Genomic DNA, 27,840 nt, shown 5'->3' on the forward strand with positions numbered 1-27,840 from the left:
GATATGGCCCCAGGGGGGAATGTAAGTGTGTGACTGCAGAGAAGCGACGCCCTGCCTGCATCCAGATGTTTCATGTTTCCCCTGCGCGCTCTTTGGAAAGGTCTGCTCTCAAGAGGAACAGGGAAGTCTTGGACGTACATTTCCACGGTCCATATCAACAGATCGGGTTTAAAAGCACGATGAATTCCATGCTCTTTGTGTAAAGTGTTTGGATTTTAATCCAGGAGTTTCTCATTTTTGCGTCTGGAGAATGGAGAAACTGAGGACGCTCGTGCTGCTGGAGATGCATTTGCTGTGGGTCTTTGCGCCTCCTGTGCAGGGGCACTCAAGTCCAAATCACGAGAATGGTGAGCTCACAAAAGTGTGTTTTTGGTCACAAGTTGTTTAGTTTACATTTTCATAGTTTTGTTTATTTTGATTTGATATGGAGATTATACTTACAGTCATCAAACTGAGGACACTAGTTATGGAGAAGCATGTAGAAGGTATTTTACTTTGGTAAAAGTAGTAATACTACAGTGTGAAAGTATACTTAAGAAGTAAAACAATTATTTTTTTCCAGCAAAACATTCTTAACTGTAAATGTCAGTACTCATTTCGTAGTACAGAGTATTATATATTATTATATATTAAAGTACTGAGTTATTATTGCTCTTTAATTATATGCAAGTAACATTTTATTGTTGTTTTTGTATTCAAGGTGGAGATCATCTTACCTGCATTACATGTTGTTGCGAGTTCAATCTTAAAACAATGCATCAAATATTATATGCTAAAGTAGAAAGTATAAAAATACTCAAATGCAAGTATTCAGCATTAATTGTATTAAAATACTTAATTTGTGTACATGTACTGAGCTACTTTCCACCAATGGGAGACACTATAAATGTATCCCATCAGCCAAAAACAAACTTTCATTTTCTATCTGCAGATTTAAAGAATTGTATCAGATGTTCTATTGCATTAATTTAGACGCAGGCAGATCAGACTGAGAGCATCATGCCGGCCTGTTGGTGTTGTTTTTGAGGTCAGCCATGTGGGACCGGCCGATGAATGGCTTCATTCTGATTCCCTCTCACACAGACTCACTCATCACAACCCAGAAACAGACAGTGTCATCCTCCATTAGATAGAGCATGGTCTCACGGTTGTGTATGCACTTTCTGTTTTATCTGCCTTCTAGTGATCGACCTTCTGGCAGCTCTAAACATGTCCCACCAAATAAGCGGCGTGGCCAGAGTGCAGAGTCCCGGCAGTGTGACATACAGACTACGTCCCAGAGCACCGTACCTGACTCTTCCTCGCGAATATTCCCACTTCTTGTACTCCAACCTTCAGGGTAGCATGGGGGTGTATTTGGTGGGGCAGCAGGCATCGGGCTCCAGTGCCACTCTTTTTTCTCTCTCCTCTGCGTCCTCGCCCATTCTCCAAATCCTCTCCTCCACCCTCAGCAACACTCTGCTTTTGGACTACCGGGCAGGAGGAGGAGCTCAGGGCCTCGCCAGCTTTCACTTCCCCGGGAGAAACCCCTTCGCCGGGGAGGAGTGGGTACAGTTGGCTGTGAGCCTGGAGACTGACAGAGTGGCATTTTTTGTAGACTGTCAAGAAGCTGTGGTTCTACCGATAAAAAGTGAAGAGAGAATCAACCTGGAACTGCCTCAAGAAGTTGTTGTCACTCTTGCCAGCACACCAGGAAAGAAAGACAGCAAATTTATTGTGAGTTTCTTGCGCATACTACATACTTACTCACATACTGAAAGGACAACACGAAATATCACCTTTACTGATTTATTTACTATTTACAGTATTTTGTGATGATTTTTTAGGTTAGTAGTGATTCAACTTACAACATTTGACAAAGATATTATGCCATGAAAACCTTGTAATCATGACTGCCTCCTCCTGAAAACAATCTTTTAGGACAAAATTGAAGACACTTGCAGTTCACAAAACGAATGAAAGCATCAAAAACACAGCAACATAACAGTCTACTGTACAGGAACTACAGTTATGTGTCCAACATGTATACAATTATTCTACATAACTTACACTTACATTCCATATTTTCTCCCTCCATTCAATGTGCATTCTGTATGTACAGTAAAATTTAGTTTGTGAGCATTTCTGTGTTTCTGTATGCAGGGATATTTGAAGACGGCTGAGATTTCAATGAAAGCATATCTAAGGCGACCATGGCTCTGTGACAATGTTACAGGTAAAGAGAGAGGATCTATATCAAAACTAAGTGTAAATCTTTGTTTGGAGGGTCTAATGAAAGGAAATAATGTATCTGAGTATTCCATTTGGGCACAGAACAAGAATTAATGTATATGGAGATTGCCATAAATATCCAGATGTTTACTTTGAAAAACAGAGTTCAAAGTAAACATTTCAAAGCTCACTGGAGAACTGTGATTGATTTTATTTTTTCTGGATACTACATATGTGTATGTATGTTTGTGCGCACACGCTTGTGAGTGTTTGTGCATGTGCATCAGTATATCAGTTTGTAACAGCATGCTGTGGGAGGCTGCAGCGTAATTCCCTTCTCGTTTCCTTTAGCTGCTTTCTTTGTCTTCCTTACTGACCCTGATAACTTATTACTCAATGAGTACTCTTAAACTGGGAGACATGGCAAGATTTTTTTGTCAGTGAAGAGTTCTCTTGTCATGAACAACATATAAACTATTGAATAACTGAACTTTATTTTGCAACTCTGTCTGGAATGCTGAACAGTGAAATACTCCTCTCATTTTCACAATGAGTTAAAACTCACTCACTGGGGTTAATGTGCACAAGATCATATCTTTTGGCCCTGAGGCAGAAAGTCCCCCAGTTTATTATTCCTCAGCATGGGTCTTAATTTTGACAGCATTTGTCCAGGATGTTTGTTTGGGCTCCAAATTGGTTCGTTTTCTTCATTTAAGAATCATTCAGGAATCTCTTCTCTCACCAACTGCTGCTTTCTCCTTCCAGATGCTCTGCCTCCGTCTCAGTACACAGATGCCCAAAGGTCAGATTCTCGGACTGAGAGCAGTCGAGTGTTCCAGCAGGATGCATCCCCCAGTAAACCTCAAACAAGCCATAGGCCAACGAACCAAACCAACCATTATCCCCAGGACGTCCAGAGTGACCAGCTGCAGAGAGGTGTGGTGCTGGGGCCCCCAGGATCTCCTCAAGGGGTAAAGTCTGTTTCTCAGGCGCAGAAAGACGACAGGCTGAAGAAGCTGGAGAGGAGGCTAGAGGAACTGGCTCGTATGCTGGACATGGTCAAAACTCAGGTAAGTATTGCACTTGGAGTATGTGACTTTCCAGGATAAAATAAGACTGTCAAGTGATATAAAGTGACATGACATGGCAGTATTTTTGTTTTTCGACAGAATGCAGACCTACAGTCACGTATACAGTACCTGGAGGGATGTGAGTGTGTGAGGCAGCGATGTGTGTGGGAGGGGCGTGAAGTGGAGGATGGCCAGCACTGGCAGATTGACCTCAACACTGTGTGTACGTGTACATCTGGAAAGGTCACATGCCAAGCCAACATCAAAGGTAACAATGACTCAGGTTCAGACAGCTCTCTCTCTCTCCCTCATTATTTATTTGTTCATCTTTGTTATACACATAACAAAACACAATAAAATATTTTTAAAATGATTTTACCGCACATTCAACAACCTAACACTAACACACATTCAACTGGTGTTAAGTAGGTAGTTTGCAGATGGCCATCCCTCTCCCAGACCCTTGTCTTTCTAACCCCTGTCAAAACGGAGGCGTATGTTTCGTCTTGACCTCTGACCCCGCTGGGTTTTACTGTTCCTGTCCCCCCAACACCAAGGGACCAGTGTGTCACAGACAGCTGAGACAGGTATTTTTGTGCCAGGAGTAGCGTGTTACAAAACAACAAAATGTCGATGTTGGTGTCAAAAAGCTTTCTGTCCAGGCAATCACCTAACCTAATACTTAGGTTTATGACAAAATTCTAGCAAAACTGACATTCCCATCAGATTCAAGAGTACTTTGTGTTGAGTGCCAACCAACAAATGTTAGCATGCTAACATGCTAAACTGAGAAGGAGAACATGGTTAATATTTTACCTAAACCTAAGCATGTTAGCCTTGCCATTGTGAGCGTCTTAGCATGCTGGCATTATTAAGTGCTTTTAGCTCAAAGTCTTAGTCTTGTAATGTTGAGCATGTGTCCTTGTGTGCTTGCAGTTTCGTCTACTGTAGGTGTTTCATTGTTTTAGTTTTGAAGATTTGCTTATTGTACGTTTGGTTACCCGGCAGGTCACCAGAACTTTTCAAATGCTTGAGGTGGGTCACAGTCACAAATGAAAATGAAGGTTTGAAACCCCTTTCTGTTAAGTCTGGTGTTACTGTAGTTGTCCTATAGTTTCTTATAGTTATAGCATGTTCTTTTCAATAATGTTGTTTGTATTTGCTTATGTACCTTGCTACAAGGCAAGTTGCTGCCACAGTAGTGAGTTAGACATTTTGGGAAATACACTTTTTCGCAAGTTGATTAGAAGATCAATACTACGGTGCTGGCGTGCTAATTTTTTTACCTTTGGACTGAGTGCGGCTTGCTGTTTGCCCCTCTTTCCAGTCTTTGTGCTAAGCTAGCGTCTCCTGGCTGTAGCTTCATATTTAACATATGAGAGTGGTATCAATCTTCTCATTTAAGTCTCAGCAAGAAAGTGAATGACTTCTCAAAATGTCAAATTCTTCCTTTGTTGTAACTGATCTAGTTTTTAGATCACTCTTGTGATTGTGTGACTGTCTGTTATTTGTTTATGGTTTAGCTGTAGAACATTGCTTGGCCTGCTACATTGGGTGAGCCCAATAGCAGTGCTTTGCTTTACTTTTGTCCTTTGTCAGTTCTGGCTATGGGCAATGCAGTGGGGATTAAGGCTGGGTAAGAGGCCCTGTGTCCCCCCTCCCCACTTCTAGGCATGTTGGGTACCCAAACCAGAGAACAACTGTGAAGGGGTGCGGCCATTTCAACGCCGCTGGGCCTTTAATCCTACCTCTGGCCTCTGTGAGGACTTCCTCTACTGCACTGGAAACAGCAGCAACAACTTCCCTTCCTTTAATGCCTGTAGGGACCAGTGTATGTCGGGTGCGTGCTGCCTCCGCAAACCAAGGCAGGGTCTTCCCACTGGCTACCAGCATTACAGTCAACATGAATACAACATCTCCTCTGTGAACAGGACTCTCTGGGGATACGACCAGGATAATTTGGAGGATGATATGTGGTACAGCAATATAGACTCCAACCGTACTGAGCTGGAAGGAAACTTTAAAGTAAACCTTACAAGGGTAGACTGCCGCAAGGATCAGGATTTCACTTTTACCTGTGATTACCTCTCTCTAACACAGTGCCAAGCTTTGGTGAAAGACCAAGCTGGAGAGGCACAAGTAATGAGTTTCTCCCCTGGAGTGAAGTGCTCTGATGTGAGATGTGGTGAACGTTGTGGATGCTTCCTTCAACGCAAGCTATGGAAATACGGGGAAAGATTCAGACAAGGCCATGAAGAGTGCATATGCACACATAATGGCAGAGTTGACTGTACGTGCAGACACCTTACCCAGCGTAAAGAGATCAGAGACCTCACACTAAGAGAAAGGAGGTTGTACCAGCGGGCTATCAGGAAACTCTACGCCAAGCCAGGTAAGACTGTAAATCTAAATGTTTTTGTTCCTTACCTTTTTAAAATTCAAACCATACCTTTGTATAATTATTATGGGTTTATTTGGTTCTGTGTTTGAATGTGGATTTAGCTGTGTGGAAGGGCTTTGCACTACTGAGAGCTGAGTTCTCCCCTCTGGCTGGTGATCACGCCTTCTTCCTCCCCTGGCACCGCTACTTCCTGCAATTAGTGGAGCGTGAGCTGCAGTCAATGTCATCATGCAAACTGGCACTTCCATATTTTGAGTGGACAGTGGACTCTGGGTCAATGAAGTTCTCAGCTGCCTGGCAGGCTGGATTGTTTGGAGGAGATGGTGAGCTCAGCTCCAGCTGCATCCCACATCACCCTTTCCAGGGCTTGACATCCCGTTTCCACTGGTCCCCTTGTCTCAGACGAAGTTTCAACTCCTCGGTTTGTCAAACAGCTTTTATTCATTTAACAGCCCACCTTACTGTACTTTCCTTACATTGCAGTGTTTTGGTATTACTGGTACCAGGTTTGTGAACTGATTTCCGTTGATTCCTTTAGGTGTGGCTGCCAGATGCAGTGACCCTGCAGAGGACTATAAACCAGGCAGACTTCCAAGTGTTCTCCCAGTCTCTGCAGACCTTTTCTGGTCTCTTTAGACTTTGGGTAGGGGGTCACATGGCTTCACCTTTGGCTGCTTACGATCCTTTATACCTGTCACACATGGCATTCATGGACAAACTGTGGGCAGAGTGGCAAGAGAAACATCACCATAGACAAAAAAGACAAACTTCTAGAGACGATCATGGTCAAAGCAACATCCTTTACCCTGCTAGATGGAGGCATGTGAAGATGAAGCCTTTTGATGTTACCCCTGATGATGTGATTTCTACCCAGCAGCAAATGTGCATTGTATATGTGCCCATAACCATTGGTGCACCTTGTAATATGACATTGTTACAAACACACTCACAAGGAAGTCTGAAATATCAGAAGCGTAGCTTTGACAAACACAACTCACACCACAATAGTTTTATCATTGGGGGCTTTGACAGCAGTGGTTTTGACCGACATGGATATGATCGTGATGGCTATGACCGTAGTGGTTGGGACAGGTGGGGCTACGATAAAGATGGCTTTAACCGGGACTTTGTTGATAGGGATGGATATGACATATCTGGTTTCAACCGCTATGGGTTCAACCGTTCTAATGTTACCTGGTTTGGCATGCATAATAATGGGGTGTTTGAGAATGAGAAGAAGAAAGAACATGAAGAGACAGATGAAAAAGAAGAGAGTAATGATAAGACACACAGAGACAAGGTAATGTCCAAGCTCTTTAGTGACAAAGGCTACAGTATCTATGGGTTTGATCCATTTGGTTTGGATCGCGGTGGGTTTGATGCATTTGGCTTTCGAACAGATGGTTACGACAAGGACGGGTGCAACTGGTTCTTCAATGGGCCACACTACCTGAGGTTCTACTTCCACACGCAGCAACAGTTGATGTCATCCAGTGACCAAGCTTTAAACCGCATCACCCGTACCTGCCCTCCAATGACCTCCCTGCCCAAACACTGGGCCAGGCAGGACTGGATGACTTTTGATCTGGACAAAAGCAGTGCCCTGAATGGTCAACTAGAACAGGAATGGATGGGACAAATTAATCCAGAAAGTGATGATGCTGGTATGGCAGGCACTCAAAATACGAGCAACATATGGCTTCCAATCACACCAGATCGCAGGTATCAGCATTACTAGCAGAAAGTGACAATAGCCTTGTAAAGCTAGCCCATAATTTGTTGTTTGATGCTCATTGTGGTATGACACTCAGTAAGTGTTTGCTTGGGAGAGGCATCATTTGAAGTAGGTTGCACTGTTGATTACTGGAAAGTGCCTTGCTTACCCAGACACCAACATGACCATCCCAGCCATGCAGTCGCAGATCCATGCTTTATTCTAAACATAAAACAGATTTTCTCAAGTTGCAAAGTTTTCAGTCAGTGAGTCATATTATCATCTAAACCTCTCCCCAAAGCTCTACCATCCAACTACCAAGTTTGAAACTAAAATCTTATGGTGAAAACAGAATTTAACATATATCAGCTGGCTTTACGAGGCTAATGTGGCAATAGTTAAATGTAAGTAAGTTAAATGTTTTCTATTTTTTTTTTAGCATTTCAACCAATGTTGTGATCCAATTTCCCCCCAAACACTGTCTGTAGGTTTTGTTTCAAGCTCCACTGGTTCAGCGGCTGTCCCCTTGGCTCTGCGCCTATCACCTGCCCTGACCTCTGCCATCAGGCCCGTTGCCATTTTTACCCAGAGGCTGTCTGCCATATACACAATTGTGGTTCCTGTTTCACAGAGTGGCGGGATCCAGTTACTGGAAACCATGTTATATGCCATGGCTGGTAAACACTGGATTGTTTCCCAGAAAAATGGAGGAACAAAGTGCTTTTCACAGCAGTGAGAAGAGATTGGACCATCAATTGGACCACCACTGGAGCTCAGAGAAACAGAAAGCATTTTATGATAAGGATGACTGCTGAAAGGACTGATACTGGAATAGAATATGACAAAGACTTCATTACCTTTACAAGGATTGTCCATTTGTACTGCCCCATTTGCATTCTGACATGAACTCTGTATGGTCTACCTTATCTCCTCTATATATGGTATTAAACTGTTGGTTCACCCAAATTACAAAAGAAACAAATATTTATATCTTCTCACGTACCTCCAGTGGTATCTAGCCAGGGAGCTACTTTTGTGGTGAACAAATTCCATTAAAAAGTTAAAAAGTTCATCAACTTTTCAGTAACAATGTCTCTGTTAGTCTGGATGATCCACTGACCATACTGTCAGCAGTTGGTTATTTGAACTATTTTTCGGTTGAAAGAAGCACACTGAAAACTGTTGACAGCAAGGTTTGTAGATTAAGAGCATCGGGGACATTGTTTCAGGAAGAAGATATTGCTGTTGCATTTTTTAAAACGTGATTTACACTGTGAGCAGCACAAACAAAAAAAAACAAGTAAAAAAAAACAAGACTTTAAACCAATATTTTTATATAATGATGGATCAAATGAATACGTGTGATGTGAAGGGTGTCGCTAGTAGTGACCTCAGCTCTATGGAGCTTATTGTTTTGGTTTTCGGCCCACAACATTATTGTTTTGGTCCATTCTTGCCACGCTCCTCTTTCCCGTTACCCTGTTTTTGGCAAAAAAAAATCCTAAAGAAAACTGTACGTACACTACCAAACGGGACAGACAAAGTTAGCAACTAGCTGGTGAACATATTCAAGCATTGAGCTGTTAATAGCTGGTAGAGACAAAAAACAGAGCTAAGAGAGTGTGAATATTTGACTTACATTCTTCGGGTTGGCAAAAACACGACTAAATGAATGCTAATGCTCTTCTTTACTGTTGGATGCATAAATAGGCAACTTTATAAGAGGATAATTTGTCAATGTTATGTCCACAGCTTGTTGTATTGTATTTTATATTATTACCATTTACCAAAGCATAGGCTGCTGTAAGTTTTAGAGTATATTGTCATTGTATGCTAATACAGTTGTGAGCAACTTCCTAGTTGGTGCATATGAATGCAACCGCCTGTCATCGTAAAGTGAAACAAATGTGGGACTTAAGTTGATGTTGGACTGATCTCATTAAGGACTCTGTCACTCTTTGTCTCTTTCTCTCTTGCTAATTTCACTCCCCACTTCCACAGAGTTATGTAAACTTTGTTCTGTCCTGCTTATTGTCCACATTTTCGCCTCAATGTAATACACATATGACCACACAGCCCACTGTCCCCTCTACCCCCCCCCACTTGACTCCTCTCTCTCTTTCACTGTCTGTTCATCCATCTTCTCTGTAATTGTTTCTGCATGTTGGCCAGAAGACTCCAATGGTACCCAGTTGATACACACTCGCAGACTCACACTCCCACACACACACTTTGATCTCATGCATGCTTGGCTTGTTAGAGGAAATGCCTGTTGGCTGCTGGCACAGTAGGCAGCCTCGCAAGCCCCTCTCACACTCTGTGATTACTGCCCTCTCACACACACACAAACACATTGTCTTTGTCCTTTGGAGAGACGTCATTAAAATAATTATCTGCTGAAATGTCCAAGCTAAGCAAAAAATAATATTTGATGAGCTCCCTGAAAGCCTTTGATGAAAAAGATTGCTCTCCAGTGTTCATTATGTGATATACTGTAAACAACTTTCTTTTTCATTAAAATAACTTAAACAGCCACAGACTGGGGGAAGCTGTTAGGGCCGTGATCTGATCTGTTTTTTAGGGAATCCTTCGCAAAACTGCTACTCCCTGTTTCTCCCACAGTAAATCTCTTTCAGTGTTAATAGACTTGCCGTTGGTAGTCTTTAACAGCTGGAAGGCTGCAGGCACTTGTGGTTATAGTTTCAGCCCATAAAGCATAGTGTGTGTGAGAGCAAGCACGTCTATATTACATCAGAAACATGCTGTTCTGTCATTACTGGAGAGAGAGCCGAGCCAGATGTTCCCCAGTGACGTAGAGTAGAGAGAAGGTGAAGAATATCTGCATTGATAGAGAAACTCAGTATATACTCCAACTTTTTCACCTGGGATATGCAGACACACACCCCCAAGCTCAAAAATGTGTATGCACTTAAACTTCTGTCTCATCTTCAGGGTGTGAGCTGGATGGCACAGTTCATAATGTGTCCTACAGCACGCTAGATGGCTGCCAGACATGTACGTGTAAGGTGAGACATACACCTACATGAACACAAACATTTGTATCGAGCCTGAACAATTACTCTGGTCTTCCTCTGTTCAATCGTTTTCTCTCACCTCTGTGCTCCTTCATTGCTAACAGGGGGGTAAGAGGGAATGCTATCCCCTAACCTGCCCCTCACTGGACTGCACACAGAAGGAGACTACACCTGGAGACTGCTGCCAGCGATGCAGAGGTAAGGACACAGGAGAAAAAAATCTGTACACAACAATATTTGTTTGGGACAGAGATCTAAAACAAAACATTAAATGTGCCTTAGTAAATCACTTAAACTTAATTTAGATCTAGTGGATCAATCATCAATGTTACCATCGCACAGGATGCATATAGGGGCTCATCTTTGGCAGTCTCTCTCAATCAGTCTCACTTCACTGATCTGAAGTCAGAGTTTAAAAGGGTTGTTCCAAAATTTAATTGTCTAATTTTCTCACAAAAAAAATCTTCGAAAATCTGTTTATGTCTGTAAACGATTCCTCATGTTGGTTTTGGTCAGACAGAAACTTTATTGGTCTTGTCAACTAGACGAGACAGAGGTTTGGCAACTCAAAATTGTTGTTACTCAGACTTCCCTCTATTAATACAAAGTGTTGACAGTTTAATACTAACCAGACAGACAGCAGGGGGTGCAGATGTGCTTCCACAGGGGAGGGATGATATTAGTCCATTTGTCCAAGCTGAAGTTTTATCCTACAGAAAGAGGCTTTTTTTCTTTCTGTTCTGGTGTTGAATTCACATTCAACCATTCAACTGCTGGTAACACCATAATAGTAAAGCAATCTTATGTAAAATGTGTTTGCAGGTTGTGTCCATTCTGGTGTCCAGTATGATCACAGAGCCAAGTGGAGGCCAGTAGAGAATCCCTGTGATGTCTGCTACTGTTTGGTGGGTCTAATACCAACTGACCATTTAACCTTCCATGTTTTCTGTCACCTTCATCTGCACTGATACTGTTGTCTCCTCTCACCAGGAGGGTCATGTTCGCTGCGAGAGGGAGCGGTGTAACACTCCATGTAAAAACCCAGCTGCTCCTCCCCCCGATACCTGCTGTCCAGTTTGTCAAGGTGGGCTTCTTTAATTCACTGTAGCGGTGTGTGTGTGTGTGTGTGTATGGGTTGAGGGAACTTCAGAGACAGCGTGTGTTTGTGTGTTTTATAGGCTGTAGTATGAACGGTCATGACTTCTCTAATGGAGCTGTGGTCCCTACTGGAGACCGCTGTCAAGAGTGTAATTGTGTGGTACGTCATTTATCATCATTTCATCATTAGATTTCATTTTTGTTGTGTCTATAAATCATTTGTAAATCATTTTATTTTGAAGTTTATCTTTAGCATATCTTTCTCTTCCAGAATGGAAATGTGGCTTGTTCACCCCTTCCCTGTCGTGCCTTGCCTTGTCGAAACCCTGTGCATCACGCTGGAGACTGCTGCCCACGGTAACCAACCTGCCTAATCTCATCCATATCAACTTCAAGCCTGCATTAATTCACCTTATTCATGTCCTACTTTGAATGTGCAGATGATATAGGTGTACAATGACGCATGTTGTGGTGCAGATGAGAGACCTTTTTACAAAGTTTTACATGTTTACGTTGTGTGTATGTGACCTGTAGGTGTGAGCAGTGTGAATATGAGTCCAAGATGTATGTGGATGGACAGAAGTTCCCCTCCAGGAGAGACCCCTGCCTCCACTGCCGCTGCTCTGTGAGTTCAGTCTGGCAAGGTTTTTTTGGTTATGTGATGTTCATGTGACTGGACTCATGATGTGTTGGCAAGGTTTCATGACCCAGGGGTTCAATGAGAACCTGTCAAAGCCTATTGCACTTTCAGAGGTAAATTTGATTGCATTTGAAAATGGGATTAAGTCTGAAAATCAAGCTGTAAATCCTGAAGTTTTAGTGTATAGTTTGGCCCAACAAATACTGGATTTTTTTTGGCAGATACTGAATACTCAATATTTGGGAAAAACAATAATTGGCCCATAGTAATTTGTTAAAACATACACACATAACATAAAGAAAAAATCTTGATACGGATCTCATAGATTTGTTTTTGTAAAGAATTGTGCCCTGTATACATCCAGAGCAGGATATTTTACAAATACAACTTATCAGTGCTCTCTGGCAGACAAATGATGTAATCAGACACTGTTTCTAAATGGCCTCAAACCAACTTTTGCATTTACCGATGCAATACCGATAAATCTGCATTAAACTAATATCAGCCAATTTATCGGCCTGGTCAGATTTATCAGTCTAGCTCTAGTTCATAGGTTTGAGCTTTGTTTCTGACAGCAACTGAATGTTGAAATGCTCCATCAGAGTGACACATTTAATCCCTTCTTGTGTCTACCTGTTAGGCAGGTGAAGTGTCTTGTGAGCGTATGGATTCATCATGTCCCCAATTACGCTGCAGTCATCCAGCTAAGCGCAAAGGAGAGTGTTGTCCCACATGCGATGGTCAGTATATCTGGAAATTTGGTTAAAAGAAAAATACAATTTCTTCATGTCTTTGACACGTTTGTTTTGCCTATTGCATTCCATCTTTTACTGTTTAGACTCAAGCAAACATAGTCAGAGTTTGTATTTGTTCCCACAGAATGTGAGTATGACAGGAGGGTGTATGCGGATGGAAAAGTGTTCACCCCAGCTGGAAGTGGACCCTGCCTGCAGTGCAGGTGTAAGGCAAGTCCGTATGGTATATTCAAGAAAGTGGAGAAACTTTGATGACTTTAACTTTAATGAGCAAGTGTGTGTTTGGCTTCATTCACAAAGGGATGAAATGTTACTACCTTTGTCTCATGCCTCAAAAATATCACAGCACCTGATGGGTTATGGTTCTGTATGCTCTTTTAAACTGAATTGTCATAATGTTGTCATACTGTGTATCTGTCATAGGGTGGGAATGTTATTTGCCGTGAAGAGAAGTGCCCTCCTGTCCAGTGCTCCAACCCTATTATAGACCCACATCTCTGCTGTCCAATCTGCAAAGGTAATAATGCACTCTCACACACACACACATGCAGGTGCAGCTCATCAATGAATATATGACAACTCCTCTTTTCTCATTGTAGTGTGTGTGTTGGAGGGGGTGGAATATGAGGACGGCTCCAACTGGTGCCCTGAGGGTCCCTGCTCCAGCTGCACCTGTGTGAATGGAGAGACTTTGTGTACACACACACACTGCCCCCCCACCGAGTGCCTGCATCCCACCAAGATCAGTGGTAAGACTGTGTGTGTCTGAGCTTTGTTTACATGCAGATGACTGTGTAACATCAGTACACTGTCTCGCTCCTTTCCTCAGGCTCCTGTTGTGCAGTGTGTGAAAGCTGCACCTATAACCATCGTATTTATAACAACGGCCAGAGGTTTGCGACCCCTGACCAACCCTGCCACATCTGCACCTGTCAGGTGAGCACGTCTCCATTCACACACACACACTACACACCACTGTTCGCCTTCAAAACCTCCTTATGCAGCCTTCCCTTCTCCTCAGCATGGCAGTGTAGAGTGTGAAAGAAGACCTTGTCCTCCACTCAACTGCTCCAACTCGTACACACCACCTGGAGAGTGCTGCCCTAAATGTCCAGGTACTCAAACTCAGAAACCCAGAAAATGAGTTTATTTTCATTTCATTCACTCAGTATAACGTCTATGCTTTTGCATCTTTCCCAGACTGCTCCTTTGAAAACCGCATATTTGTGGATGGAGAGGCTTTTCCTAACCCTCTGAGTGTGTGTGAGGAGTGTAGGTGTGTGAGCGGCACGATTGACTGCCACCAAGCACAATGCCCTAATCCTCACTGCAACGCCCCTCTGCCTGGAACATGCTGCCAGAACAACTGCAATGGTGAGGAAATATGACTTTTCTATCAAGAACACAAAATAAAGAACAACAGTCTAACAAATTAAAATCTCACAATGACACAATATCCCTCTACATTAGGCTGCAGCTATGCTGGGAAAGAGTATCCCAATGGACAGGAGTTTCCCCACCCTACTGACACATGCAGGACCTGCAGCTGCATAGTAAGAATAACCAGCATCACAGCATGACTAACTGACCCTGATGTGTTGATCTTGAACCCTTGAAGCAGGTTTTCATTTCAATCTGTGTTGTGTTTGTTACAGAATGGGAATGTCCAGTGTCTGATGAAGAGGTGTCCACCGCTGCCATGCTCCAACCCAAATGTGCTGCCAAGAGACTGCTGCCCCCAGTGTCCAGGTGAGGAAGTGCAACAGAGACAAGTCCAGAGGGGTGACATACAGTGTGTCTACAGTAGTAGTTGCTATTCAAGAGACGTGAGGCACTGCTTTAGGTGATAGGGACAGGTGCATGCGTGTGCTTTAAAAGCAACTGGAGGTTTGTTACTGTAGTTTGGTTCGTTGGCGGGTTTATCAAGACGGGCAGCATTTGGAGCTGCAGAAACATTAGCGAACCGAACTCTTTCTTTAAGTCATATCTAAACACACTGACGTGATACACATATTTTTACACTGCTGTACTCTTCCCGAGGATACAATTATCTCCGATTCCCATCCCGAATAAACGTCGATAAATCCGCTTAGAAATCATTGGAAAAAAAGACGCCCCTAACTCCGGAACTTGCCTGAGAATCGAAACGTTTTTAAGTTTTCTTCAGTATCAAAATAACCCAGTGATAGTTGTCTGTACATGCTTGGGCACATTGCAAACAGGAACTGCTAATAGCTAACTCGGCATACTTTTACTCGTGTTGCCAAAATGTAAACAATTATAGACTAAATAAATGGGGCTCAACTTGTAGCCCACAGCTAAGGGCAACATACTTCCTGCTTACATCTTCCAAAGCCCCTAGCATTGTGTTTTTTACACTTGACTATTTGTTGTTACTAAGAGAGCTATTTCAAAAGTAACAAAATAATTAGGATGAAATTTGATGGACTGATTGGTGTTGGGCCAGAAATCAGTATTATTGGTATACTTAAAATAATAATACAATTATTATTGTGATACTTTGTCTTTTTTGTTACAGTATACTGTGTATTTATTTTAATGTATTATCTCTGTTAATATTATGCCTATCTATTGTAAATGCAGCTATTATGCCCCTTTTTTTGCCCCTATTTTCAGTCGGTATTTTATCTTTATACACGGTTGTAAATGATGGCTTTATTTGGTCTTCTTCTGATCCTCATTTGGAAAACATAAAGCTTAACAGAGAGCTTTATAGAAATCTTTCAAGCATCTGTTTCAAATTATTTGCCATCAAGGATTTGGGAGTTTGAAGGATTTCCTTTCAGAATAAAGCTATACCTCCTAATTGAATTGACCGGGTTTCCCCCTCTGTGGTTGAAATCATCTGCTGTTCGGTTTGTTTCTTGGCTCATGATTGCACATAGTGGAGGCGTACAGTTTATTCTTTTCACTGATATTCCTCCAGCTCCTCCATCGGACTGTGTGTATGAACAACAACCCTACAGACACACTGAGCGTTTCTACCACCCGACTGACAACTGTCGATCATGTGCCTGCACCAATGGGACCGTTCACTGTCAGCGCAAGCCCTGCCCCTTTGCTGCATGTTCTCACCCCATCACACAGGAGTGCTGCCGGACCTGCGAAGGTACAATCCTGCCAAGATACTGTAACTTAAGCACAAAGCAGTTCCAGCAAACACATTATGTCATCCGTTGCAGAGACCTCAGCAAGTTTGACACAGTTGTTCAGCCACATAAGAGACTGCACTTTTTCTAGTCTCATCATGTTTTAATGTCTTATTTCCCCTGCAGGCTGCCTGTATGAGAGTCGAGAGCGAGCTAATGGGGAGACATGGGATGACGCATCAGACCCTTGTGCAGTATGTGTTTGCCGTGAGGGCTCAGTCCGGTGTGAGAGGAAGCGCTGTCCACCCTCCAACTGTAAACACCCGGTCCAGAGACAGTGCTGCATGTCCTGTGATGGTGAGTGATTGAAAAACCTTACAGCAACTTTCCAGAAAAAATGTCCCAGTTACTGAAGATGATCCACAGACTTTCTTTGGGAACTATTTTCCCAAAGTTAAAAAATATCTCCAATTTTCTACTTGCAGGCTGCACCTTTCATGGTAAAGAATATCCTGATGGCACTGAGTTTGGTGATGACAATGACCCCTGTGGTGTATGTTACTGTTACGGAGGGGAGGTCATCTGCACCAAGATACCCTGTTATGGAGATTGCAGCCACCCGTACAAACCACCCGGACAATGCTGCGGAGAATGTGAACGTATGTGAAGTCAAAGTCAAACTCTGCCCACATTCCTAGTTTAGGATCATTGATTTTAAACTTTGTCTTTATTTGATAGGCTGTTTCTATAACAGCGTGGTCCTCACAAATGGACAGTCGATCCCTGACCCAGGAAACCTCTGCTCTGAATGTACCTGCCAGGTAGCATCAACACACTCACCCACATTCACAGACACATTCCTGCTGGTTAATCTCCTTAGACACTGTGTCATGCTTACTCTCTTGCAGAGCGGTTCAGTCCGATGTATGAAGAAGTCGTGTCCAGCAGCCGTCTGTCCTCACCCGGTCACCAACTCATGTGGCTGCCCTGTCTGTGACGGTAACCAGCTTACAACATACCACAGTTCATGTTATGTAGAGTAAGTAAATAATTGATGTTTAACTCTGTGTGTAGGTTGTCAATACCAAGGCGTGAATTATGTTGACGGACAGATCATTCCAGGAGGAGAGGGAGGGTGCCAGGACTGCACATGCTCAGTGAGAGAGAGGAGGGCTGCATATAGTTTGGGGCTGTTGACTCTCCACACTTTCACAGTACAGCTTATCTTTTTTTTTTCTCCATAGAGAGGCGAAGTGGTGTGTTCACAGAGGCGATGCCCTGCTGTGTCATGCCCACACCCAGCTCTGGATGGCTGTGCATGTGGAGTGTGTGATGGATGCAATTTTAATGGACGAGGCTGTTTCAACGGAGAACGATTCCCACACCCTACAGACCGCTGTCAGCTCTGCTCCTGTCTGGTACTACCACACACATATTTGAATTTGTATCCTCGGTAGCTTTTACTTATACGTATGATCCTGAAAATCCATGAGGAAACCCAAACAAGCAAGCTGGTCTTTGCAGTAAGTACCTCACTGGTCTTAGAGCTGCGGGACAGAACATGTGAAAGTCACTGTGAGATAATAGATACATCAAAAAGTATTCAGTAAAATATGAAATGGCATGACCAACATGTTTGAGGTCACAGGGTTTTATTAAAGGAATAGTCCAACAGAAATCTTAACAAAAAGTATCAAATACCAATGGTTTCCAATGGAGACCAGGAGTCACAGCAAAAAACATGTCAAAACATATGATAACGGCAGCTGTTACAAACTGTCATGGCTTTCCCAATAAATTGATAAAAAAATTATACTTCTTGTGGCACTTTGGTGGAATATTCCTTTAAGCCACTTTAAACCCTGTGAAGACATTAAGAGGAGCTTGTGATTATATTGATATTTATATTATATATATATATATATATTTTGTACATGGAGCATAAATAAACTCCATCATCTACTTATCTTCAGTTGTACAAGGACTAATTATAACTGACTATGGAAAGGAAATATTGTCAGCGTCAGTGTGTGTGTGTGTGTGTTTCTGTGTGTAGAACGGTGGTGTGGTGTGTTCGCATGTGTCTTGTCCAAGTGTTGCCTGTGGGCGTCCAGTGACCCCTCCTGGGGAGTGCTGTCCTGTCTGCACAGGGATTTGTCGTCATCAGGGGAAAGACTATCAGTCCGGATCCTCCTTCACTTCGCCCTCTGATCCCTGCTCGTCATGCTCCTGTCTGGTCAGTCTGACAAGTCTTACTGAATGAAAAGTAAATAAATGATCCAAATTCAAATTGTCTGATTACTTCCACCCGTCTTTCCACCCTTCATCCCCTCCTCTGATCAGAATGAGGTGGTGAACTGTCAGAGGAGACCTTGTCCAGTCCAGTGCTCCCACCCGGTCCCTTCAGACACCTGCTGTCCCGTCTGTGACTCCTGCCTGTATGAGGGTGTCGTCCACTCTCACAGTCACACCTTCACACCCTCCTCCAACCCTTGCCAGCGCTGCACTTGTGTCAGAGGCACCGTCACCTGTGTGCCCCTGGTCTGCCCTCCGACACCGTGTGTCCGACCCGTTACCAAACCAGGACAGTGCTGTCCTGAGTGCACAGGTACTTCCTGAACTGTTTGTGTAAATTATGTGTGAAGGCCTACATGTTTCCATCCATTCGAGCAATATGTTTAACCCAGACATTACTGTAGCAAATGTGTGGCCTTTAATATTTACATTTTCTTTTTTTACAGCTTTTTAAGCATGACACATTATTGGAGCTGTTTTTTTGCCTCTCTGTAATATGTAATGTCTGATATTCTAATACTATAAGAAATTATTCTGCAGTAAGTTTTTAAGAGGAAGAATGAATGATATACAGGATCATTCAATGTAACTCCATATTTACTCACTCCTTAAGGGCTCTTTTTCTACAGCCATTTTCAAGCTTTGATCTATAGAATATGATACAGTTTTATAATCTTGAAACAAATTGACTGAATTTGTGGGCTGCTTATAGTGCTGATCTCAAGAGAATTAACTTTTTTGTCTCTATTATGTTAAAAAAAAAAGAAAACTGAAATAACCGTTATTTATGTTGTTTCAAATTTTACCAATTTGTGCATTTAACTTTAAGAATATAACTTTAGAAAGCACCTGAAGGTATTTATGAGAGTTGAAAAAATCCAACGCACATTCGAGCACATGGTCACAAAAAACATCCCACATGCAAATGTGTCTTGTCTGTCTCTGGTCTCAGTGTGTACACTTGATGGACAGGAGTTCAATGACAGGCAGACATGGACCCGGAGTTCAAACCACTGCTCCACCTGCACTTGCCAGGTCTGACTCCTCCATCTCTTGTCTTTTCCCTCCATGTTTGCACTTTTCCTTGTGTTTGAGTGCTAATCTCTCTGAGTCCTGCAGGCAGGTGAGGTGCAGTGTGCGTCTCCTCAGTGTCCCAAGCTGCCTTGTATGCATCAGGTGACTGATCCAGGAGCCTGCTGTCCTCGCTGTAGAGGTAAATAGATCACTGGAAATTAAAATCACAGGAGGAAATTGTTTGTTTTTTTTACCAATGATTGAATTTTTCCTTCTCAGGTTGCGTGTATGGAGGAGAGGAGCATACCGAGGGCAGCAGCTGGTTCGCAGACTCCACCCCCTGTATGACCTGTATGTGTGTGGACGGGGTGACCACCTGCTCTGAAGTACGCTGTCTGTCTCCCTGCATCAACTTCATCAGCGTGCCCGGGGAGTGCTGCCCTGTGTGCGCTGGTAAGCAAATAAGGATCTAAAGCACATTAGCTGCATTTTCCAAATCAGGCCTTTTGGTGTTTGATTATCTAATATGATTGTGTTTGAGTAGACTGTGTATTCGAGGGCAGAGTGTATGGTCCAGGTGACAGCTTCCATCCCGCCGATGATCCCTGTCAGATCTGCACTTGTGAGGTACAACACATGCACACCTGACAACTGGAAACCTGATTGTGACATTTTCATGCTCAACTTGTTAATTTAGTGATTATATTGATTTTGTTTTAGATTAATTGATTAATATTTTAGTAGATAAAACATCAGAAAATCTGAGTTTATCAGTCCAAAACCCAAAGATTTAAAATTTCCAATTATACAAAACTGAGAAAAGCAGTAAATCCTTACACATGAGAAGCTGGAATCATAGAATATTTGGCATTTTTGTTTAATACATTTCTTAAATGATTAAAACATTGTTAAAATTGTCACTGATTAATCATCTGTCAATCAGTTCAGTAGTTTAATAATAGAGGTCAAAGAAATAGATATGGAAGATACAGAGATTATAGTGGAAGTTGAAATAGAAGTAGTAGTAATAATCCAACCTGTGTGTATCCCAGGTAATGCCGGACGGAGAGCAACACCTGAGGTGTTACCGAAAGCAGTGTCCCAGTCTGGTCGACTGTCCTAAGAGCAACATCTTGTTCTCTGGACCAGACTCCTGCTGTCCTGTCTGTGCACGTCAGTACTAAACTGCTCTTGGTGATGCACTGTGTATTATCTCTGCGCTGTCACAGCGCTCTGTAACATTTGTGTGTGTGTGTGTGTGTTTAGAGCCTCTCAGTAACTGCACCGCTGCACTGATTGGCAACGAGGTATTGGCGACAGACGACCCATGTTTTACCTGCCAATGCAAGGTACTGTAGCAACAACACTTTTAAATGACCTTTTACTTTTTTCTGAACTCAATCTGCAGCTAAGGAAGAGACTGACACAGTTTATTATAACCTGTAATGCAAACAACTATAACAGTAGAACAAATATGCAAGCTAAGTAGAATATCATCTGTCATAAAATATTAGTTTCTTTCAATTTCATTGCCTTAAAAAATGATGGGTAGTCTCAGAGTGAAGTGAGATTTACATCTCTGCACCTTGAGATCTAAGTTACATACCGTGTGATTCTGTGCAGTACAGTGATGCAGTGTCTGTGATTTAGGACCTGACATGGACCTGCTTACACCAGATCTGCCTCCCGCTCACTTGCCCCGTTAACGAACAGTTCACCCCTCCGGACTCGTGCTGCCCCGTGTGTAAATGTGAGATAGCGCCATCTTTCTTCCTGTTTCTCTGTTCCCTGTGCCTTTTTAAATTTAAAGTAAGTCTTATTGGCATTAAAACATCCTTCATTGTGATGGATCTCCTGTGTTTCACACAGATTGTGTGATTGAGGGCCAGAACAGACGTATGGCCAACGGCAGCAGCTGGACAGACAGCGATGACGACTGCGTCACATGTACCTGTAACGTGAGTCTTACAGAAACACTTAACACACTAATGATAATAACATTTACACACCACTATACTAAATAATGTTTGAATACAAGATGATATGGTAGATCAAATATTAACACAGGTAAAATGACAAGTTAAAAAAACAACAAGAATTTTGAGGAGTGATTTCGAGGAAGACACTAAAAGATGGGTCTGGCTGTAGGATCTCAAGCAGTGTTCAAATCATTTACTTTATTCAAAATAGCAGTACCACACAAAATACTCAATATTACAAGATATTACATGAAGAAGTCCTGCTTTCATAATTTTACTCAAGTAAAAGTATGTATGACATTTAACATGTAGTGAAAGTATCAAAAGTAAAACTACTCACAATGCAGAATGGCCCCTGTCAGAGTTGATTATTATTGATATATTAATATGCAATACTGTACTGAATGGTGTAATTGGTCAAGTTGGAGCTAATTGTAATGTTAAATACAATTGGGTGCTTTAATCTATAATGAGGCATGATATTTTATAAACTGATCACATGTTTTATGTATAAAATCTTAATCTGAAAAGTAACTAGTGACTATATCTGGAAGTACTCAAGTAATACCTCAAAATTGTACTTGATTACAGTACATGAGTAAATGTAAACTTTCCACCACTGGATCCGAGATAGTTCATAGGTCTCGTATCTGTGTCTAAAGTAATGCGTTTTTTCTGTGTTTCTGTTTAGTTGGGCTACATTGAGTGCAGCATTGAAGAGTGTTTACCTGCAGTTTGTCTGGATGGCCAGAAACAAGTGAAGATTCCAGGGAAATGCTGCTATGAATGCCAAGGTATCACAGCCAGCCCGTGCAGTGAGCTTCTATAGTAGTGCTTGCTCAAAGTTTACTAAACACGCTTCATGTCTGTGTGTCTTTGTCTGTGCGTGTGTGTGTGTTGTAGACTCGGGGGTGTCGTGTTTGTACCAGGGAATAGTGTATCACTCTAACGAACAGTGGGAGGTGGATGAGTGCACCAGCTGTACGTGTGTGTCTGGAGTCGTGCATTGTCACAGTGAACGCTGCCCTCCCCTCACCTGTGCAACAGTCAGTATAACAAACACACACACTCTTTCTCAGTGTTTCATCATAGTCTGAAATGTTCCCATGATGCCTCACTGTTGTAAACTTTCAGTCTGTAGAGAGACATTAAATATCTGACATTTTCTCATCAGTGTTTACACTCTGGCTGGTTCCTCAGAGCTCATTTTCACACTGCAGATGTTTGTTTGGCTCTCTCTGAGTCTCCTGGGTTCCTCCATAGTTACAAAGCCAGCGTAGCTGAGTCTGTGTGTGTGTGTGTGTGTGTGTGTGTGTGTGTGTGTGTGTGTGTGTGTGTGTGTGTTTTTGTGTGTTTGTGTGTGTGTGTGTGTGTGTGTGTGTGTCTGTGTTTGCTCTTAGGATGAGATGCCAGCCATTGTCCCAGGTTTGTGTTGTCCTCATTGCCTTCCTCGTCCAGCCACCTGCATTGCCTTTGGTGACCCTCATTATCGCACCTTCGATGGCCGCATGCTGCACTTCCAGGGAGCGTGCACATATATCCTGGCACAGGACTGTGAGGGTGGAGACTTCAGGTGAGTGGGTCACCATGGCTACCCAAGCAAGTGCTGTATGGTTGTTTTCTTGACTACTTCTCTAATTGTTGTTTTGTTCTTGGATACTTTCACCTCTTCCTGCCCTCTAAAAGTCATTCAAGTGAAACAATCGTAGAAGGAAAAAGACATATTGTCTCAGTCAGCTTGTTAATATGAGCGATGAGGTCAAATTAAGTTTGCATAGATTTTGGTTATTTCACATGACAAATGAGCTCTTCTCACTGCTTTGAAGTAGGCAGGACTTAGTAAAAAGGTGATGTCGCATACTTACATGCACCAATCAGGATTTAGAAATATTTGAATCAAAATGTGATGACAGCTGAGGAGTTGCTTGTTTATGTTGCAAAGCCACTGTTGATCAAAGTAGCCAAGTTTTCGAGTGTTAAAACGTATAAATAAATATTAACTTCCCCTGAACTTTAACTTTGATTGTTACATATTTAGTCATGCATATTTACGTTAGAGAGAAATACTGTGGATTTTAAAACCAAGTTTCAGGGGCTTTAAGAGGTCACCAGACCAAAAAGGTTGGGAGCAAGAAAATGGCAATAAAAGACAACAACAAACAGCATGCCATTTCATGTTCAATAAAGAAGCTGATTTTTTTTAATACATTTTATGAAATGTTAATATGTTAATAAGTGAATCACTACACTCTCTATGCCCTGCTCAATGACTCCTCTTTGTTCGTACAGTATTCATGCCACTAACGATGATCGTGGGCGTAAAGGAGTGTCCTGGACTAAAGAGGTGACTGTGTTTATAGGAGACGTCACAGTGCAGCTGCTCCAGGACTGGGTTGTGAAGGTTTGAGCCTACGAATTCTGAAAATGATTTTTGTACTGTCATGTTTTGTGTTATGCATCCACTCAGCCATTTTTACTCTTGTACTCTTCAGGTGAATGATGAGGTTGTGACTTTGCCGTTCCTCAGAGAACCGTACATCTTTGTAGAACGGCAAACCAACACCATCTTACTCAACACTAACATCGGGCTGAAGGTACAGTCTTTTGTCTCTTTTATCTCTCATTGTCTTGTGAAGGAAACACTAACAGTTTGGACACTGCCCGTTTTGTCACACACTGGTCCACCTTTAGGTACTGTGGAGTGGTCGTTCACATCTGGAAGTGAGTGTGCCAGGCTCCTATAAGGGCCACACCTGTGGTCTTTGTGGGAACTTCAACAACTACCACCAGGATGACCTCCGAATGCCCAGCGGACGACTCAGCCTATCAGAGTCTGACTTTGGCAACAGCTGGAGGGTAAAATAAATAGAGAGAGAGACAGAATGAAAGAAATAAAGTTAAATTTTCATACAAAAACAAGTCAAACAACTGTTTGTCATTTTAGGTCACAAATGGTAGCCACTCCCTCTCATCCTGTCGTCCCGGTGAGGATGTTGACCCCTGTAAAGACGCAGGCTACCAAGCCAAGAAGGGGGCTAACGCTCGCTGTAAGGTCCTGAAGTCTGCTGTCTTTAAGCCCTGCCATCGTGTGGTGCCTCCTGAGCCGTGGTACGGAGCCTGTGTGTATGACCTCTGTGCCTGCGGGGCCAACACTGATGAGTGTCTGTGTGACACACTGGAGGCCTATGCCAGTCAGTGCAGAGAGGCTGGAGTCATCCTGCAATGGAGGAGCCCATCACTGTGTGGTGAGTTAAACACACACACTTAAAGGCCCTGTTAATATATTTTCTCAATCAGCTTCTTACTATGAGCAATGTGGGGAATAATCAGCCACAGTTAGAACAGTTTTCTGTTATTTTTCTTTGTGCTAACTGATTCGAAGCTTGGTAAAAGTTGGAAAAGGTGACGTCACATACTTATGTGCACCAATTAAAATTAAGCAACATTTAAATCACAATATTTTGGTTGTTTGCTTATGATCAAAATCTCACCCACACAATACTGGTGAAACAGATTACAGTATAAATCACTTTCTTGTTCACTCATTCACTCATTCACTACTCCCTGTATAAGAGACAGGTTTCCAATGTCATCATGGGCTGTACACCCTCACAGGGTTCGAGAACAAACCTGAATGCTTAAGAGCTTATGACAAGATCAACATGTGAAGTTGTATAATGGGTGAAAAATGTTTAATATCCCAAGAAGGAAACTGGTTGGCTCAGAGGGCATAATTAGCTATTATTATTATTATCATGACTCATATCCGTGTTTTGGATCAAAAACTCCACCTGCGTCTATTGTAAACTGCTCTGTGAAGTTTTACAATGCAACAAGCCAGCCATGCGCAACAATTTAGTCTCAGTGAAAATGAAAAAGCAGTTTTCTTTTTCGAAACAGTGATCTTATTGTTGTCGGACACCTGCTAATTCCTACTGGTCACCAGTAAAGGTCAACAGAAGTCATACACTTGAAGCCATAGTGGTCCCAATGTTCTCAGTCTCTCATTGTTCTTTCTCTGTGGCTGTCTTCCACAGCTGTGGGCTGTCCAGTGGAGAGGGGCTTTGTGTTTGACGAGTGCGGGCCCCCGTGTCCCGTAACCTGTTTTAACGTTGATGTACCACTGGGGGTGATAGAGAGCCACTGCTTCAAGCCCTGTGTTCCAGGCTGCCAGTGTCCTGCGGGTCTGGTTCTGCACAACAACTACTGCATACAGCAGGAAAAGTGCCCCAAGATCATCCACGGCAACCCCTCATAATGCTCAAACTGCTCATTTTCAAGTGGACACACACATGCACTGCAACCACTAACAATGTTCAATCCACTCAAGGACTGCACAAGCCTTTTGTTACTGTATACCCAAGTTTGAAATGGAAGAATATCCCAAGAGATGAACCTCCATGACCTCTGGATTTAACATATCAACTGAAGTGAAATACGGCATTTTAGAGTTTTTATAAACATTGTTATATGTAGCACTGAATATTTATACTACACAAGGGTTTGTTGTTTTTATTTCACATGTTAATTTGTATTGTCCCTCCCTGTTTTTGTTTTACACATTTATGAGATATTTTCCACAGCCTTTAGATTACTTTAACAGTATCAACAGAGCATTTGTTTACTGTACAGGTTTGTTTCAGCACTGTGTGGTGTCTGACTGTATATACAGTAAGCCACATAATCTCAGGTTTTCTCTTTTTTTCATTCTCCATCGCACAATAAAGAAAGGCTTCACTAATATTTGTGGTATTTTGTTTTCTGTTCAAAAATACATTAATTATTCATCAAGACATGAGTATGATCTTGGTAACGCCTTTATTTATGTTATGGGTAACTTCTAATTTCCTGAACAAAGTTATCAATAGGACCTTTCTAATTAATTAATTCCAATTAACTAGTTGTGTAACCTGGAGAGTATTTTAGTGAGTGCACAGCAGGTCAGTTTAGTATGCGAAAATGTGAAATAACTACAATTTAGCATATATGGAGAATACTATTTCTATATAATAAATGAATACAGGATGAATATTTACTTGGGATTTGAAGTAGCACTTCTTTCAGGGAAATTCCTCTCAGTTAGGAAATCCAGTGGGTGTTTTGTAAGATTCCTGATGACATATACTGTATGAGACAGGCAACACAATACACAATTGACAAGCTGGGATCCACCAACTTTCACTAGCAGTTCAATGTTACAGAACACTTTTCACACAGGTGTAATGTGTCACACAGTCATGGCATCACATTTCACTCTTCTCTGTCTACATACTCTGTCACTTTTGTTGCCTGGTAACCTGATCCAGCTGTTGTCCAGAGGACTGCTGTAACCATAGTAATAGCCTGTATAATTTATCAGCCCACGGTGGTGAAAACATGGAGCAGGTAAGATGTTTTGATGTTGGGTGACAACAGCATTTGTTTTCCATGTGTAAAATACAACTAATGTCCTTGTATCTTCTTTCAGGATTGTATCGCCGGTCTGTACCGATCCCTGGGTCTGTCTGTCGGAGGAGAGTTTTCCTCTGAAGATGTGAGTCTCCTCTACCGCAAAGTGTTTCATGTTCCCTCCGATGCTGATGAAGCACATGTGGCCATGGAAAAGGTAAAAACTCGTAACTTATTTTAAACAACCAACATCACCATCAAAATCAAAATCTTCATCGTCACATAAATACTCCTATTTCTCTGTGCGTGTTTCAGATGGCAGGAGGTGACAATAGGTGGTCCTGTGTTGGTGAAAATGTGTTGGACGTTCTCCTAGAAATGGAAAGGGAGAGGGAAAAGAAGGAAAAGGTAGTTAATGAAATGCTTTTCTTTTCTCTGAATTTCATATGACGGTGTCTGAGAAACCAAGTGACCTAAATATTATTTTGTCATCACTACTAAGAGTCAATACTGTTATCTCCAGCTCTACTGGGACCTCCAGCTGCTAAATGTTGGAAATCTCGACACTCTCTATGTGATGGACAAGCCAGATATCATCGGTCGGCATGTGCTCCAAAGCGCAGACCCAAACACTTTCAAAAAAGCCTTTGACGCAGGCAGTTTACAGGTATGTGCTTGCAGTGTAGCAGATTTTTCTCCTGCATGGAGGCAGTTGCTCTGTTCATCATTACATTTACTCTCCATGCACAGAAGGAGAGACCGGTGGGGGGAAAGGAGCAGTATGGGAGCGTGAAGAGGCTCAAGAAGGCAGCCAGGCAGTGCTGGGCCAGGTGAGCATCTGGAGTTTAAGAAGTTGAAGGAACTTTACTTCAGTTTTCTTTTTTATAACACAATATTTGATACTTTGACTCTGTGAGATAGTTTAGCTCGAGCGTCTAGGAAGGTGGTAGGTAGGCAGACTCAGCAGACATGAGGATATCACAGTACAGAGGTAAGTATTTTATTTTTTACTCCACTACATTATGTGTATATGAAGAGAGTTTCTAGTTACCTTGCAAATTGGGGCTATTCTTGCAAAACATACAGTAAGATCATTCTAAAGCCAGTGAACAGACCAGTAATGTCTGTTA

At 42.3% G+C, this 27,840-nt stretch overlaps 1 protein-coding gene across 1 annotated transcript; it reads left to right on the forward strand.

Annotated features, from left to right (window-relative positions):
• The first annotated feature begins 250 nt into the window (after positions 1 to 250).
• Positions 251 to 26,065, forward strand: kcp (kielin cysteine rich BMP regulator). The gene is made up of 46 exons (XM_070907296.1): positions 251 to 347; positions 1,184 to 1,716; positions 2,143 to 2,215; positions 2,977 to 3,281; positions 3,381 to 3,549; positions 10,349 to 10,422; positions 10,536 to 10,629; positions 11,254 to 11,336; positions 11,422 to 11,515; positions 11,610 to 11,689; positions 11,801 to 11,886; positions 12,064 to 12,154; positions 12,810 to 12,909; positions 13,049 to 13,134; positions 13,348 to 13,441; positions 13,524 to 13,673; positions 13,754 to 13,860; positions 13,946 to 14,039; positions 14,125 to 14,298; positions 14,395 to 14,477; positions 14,580 to 14,673; positions 15,872 to 16,054; positions 16,221 to 16,391; positions 16,520 to 16,693; positions 16,773 to 16,855; positions 16,943 to 17,033; positions 17,109 to 17,191; positions 17,279 to 17,452; positions 18,091 to 18,270; positions 18,378 to 18,642; positions 19,282 to 19,364; positions 19,449 to 19,542; positions 19,623 to 19,796; positions 19,888 to 19,970; positions 20,396 to 20,516; positions 20,610 to 20,692; positions 20,994 to 21,093; positions 21,213 to 21,301; positions 22,014 to 22,116; positions 22,226 to 22,368; positions 22,723 to 22,895; positions 23,612 to 23,723; positions 23,815 to 23,916; positions 24,014 to 24,178; positions 24,267 to 24,567; positions 25,360 to 26,065. Exons 1-46 carry the CDS (start codon positions 251 to 253, stop codon positions 25,578 to 25,580), a joined length of 6,312 nt encoding a protein of 2,103 aa, XP_070763397.1. The 3' UTR covers positions 25,581 to 26,065.
• The last annotated feature ends 1,775 nt before the right edge of the window (positions 26,066 to 27,840 follow it).

Source organism: Enoplosus armatus, chromosome 6 (genome assembly GCF_043641665.1).
Source record: "Enoplosus armatus isolate fEnoArm2 chromosome 6, fEnoArm2.hap1, whole genome shotgun sequence".
NCBI classification, from domain to species: Eukaryota; Metazoa; Chordata; class Actinopteri; order Centrarchiformes; family Enoplosidae; genus Enoplosus; species Enoplosus armatus.

What these genes read in the sequence shown, in the direction of transcription:
- kcp (XM_070907296.1), top strand. Translation starts at nt 251, where the DNA reads ATGGAGAAACTGAGGACGCTCGTGCTGCTGGAGATGCATTTGCTGTGG. An exon ending in GCTCGTCATGCTCCTGTCTG is followed by an intron (nt 18,271 to 18,377) that starts GTCAGTCTGACA and finishes TCCTCTGATCAG; the next exon opens with AATGAGGTGGTGAACTGTCA. An exon ending in GTCAGATCTGCACTTGTGAG is followed by an intron (nt 19,971 to 20,395) that starts GTACAACACATG and finishes TGTGTATCCCAG; the next exon opens with GTAATGCCGGACGGAGAGCA.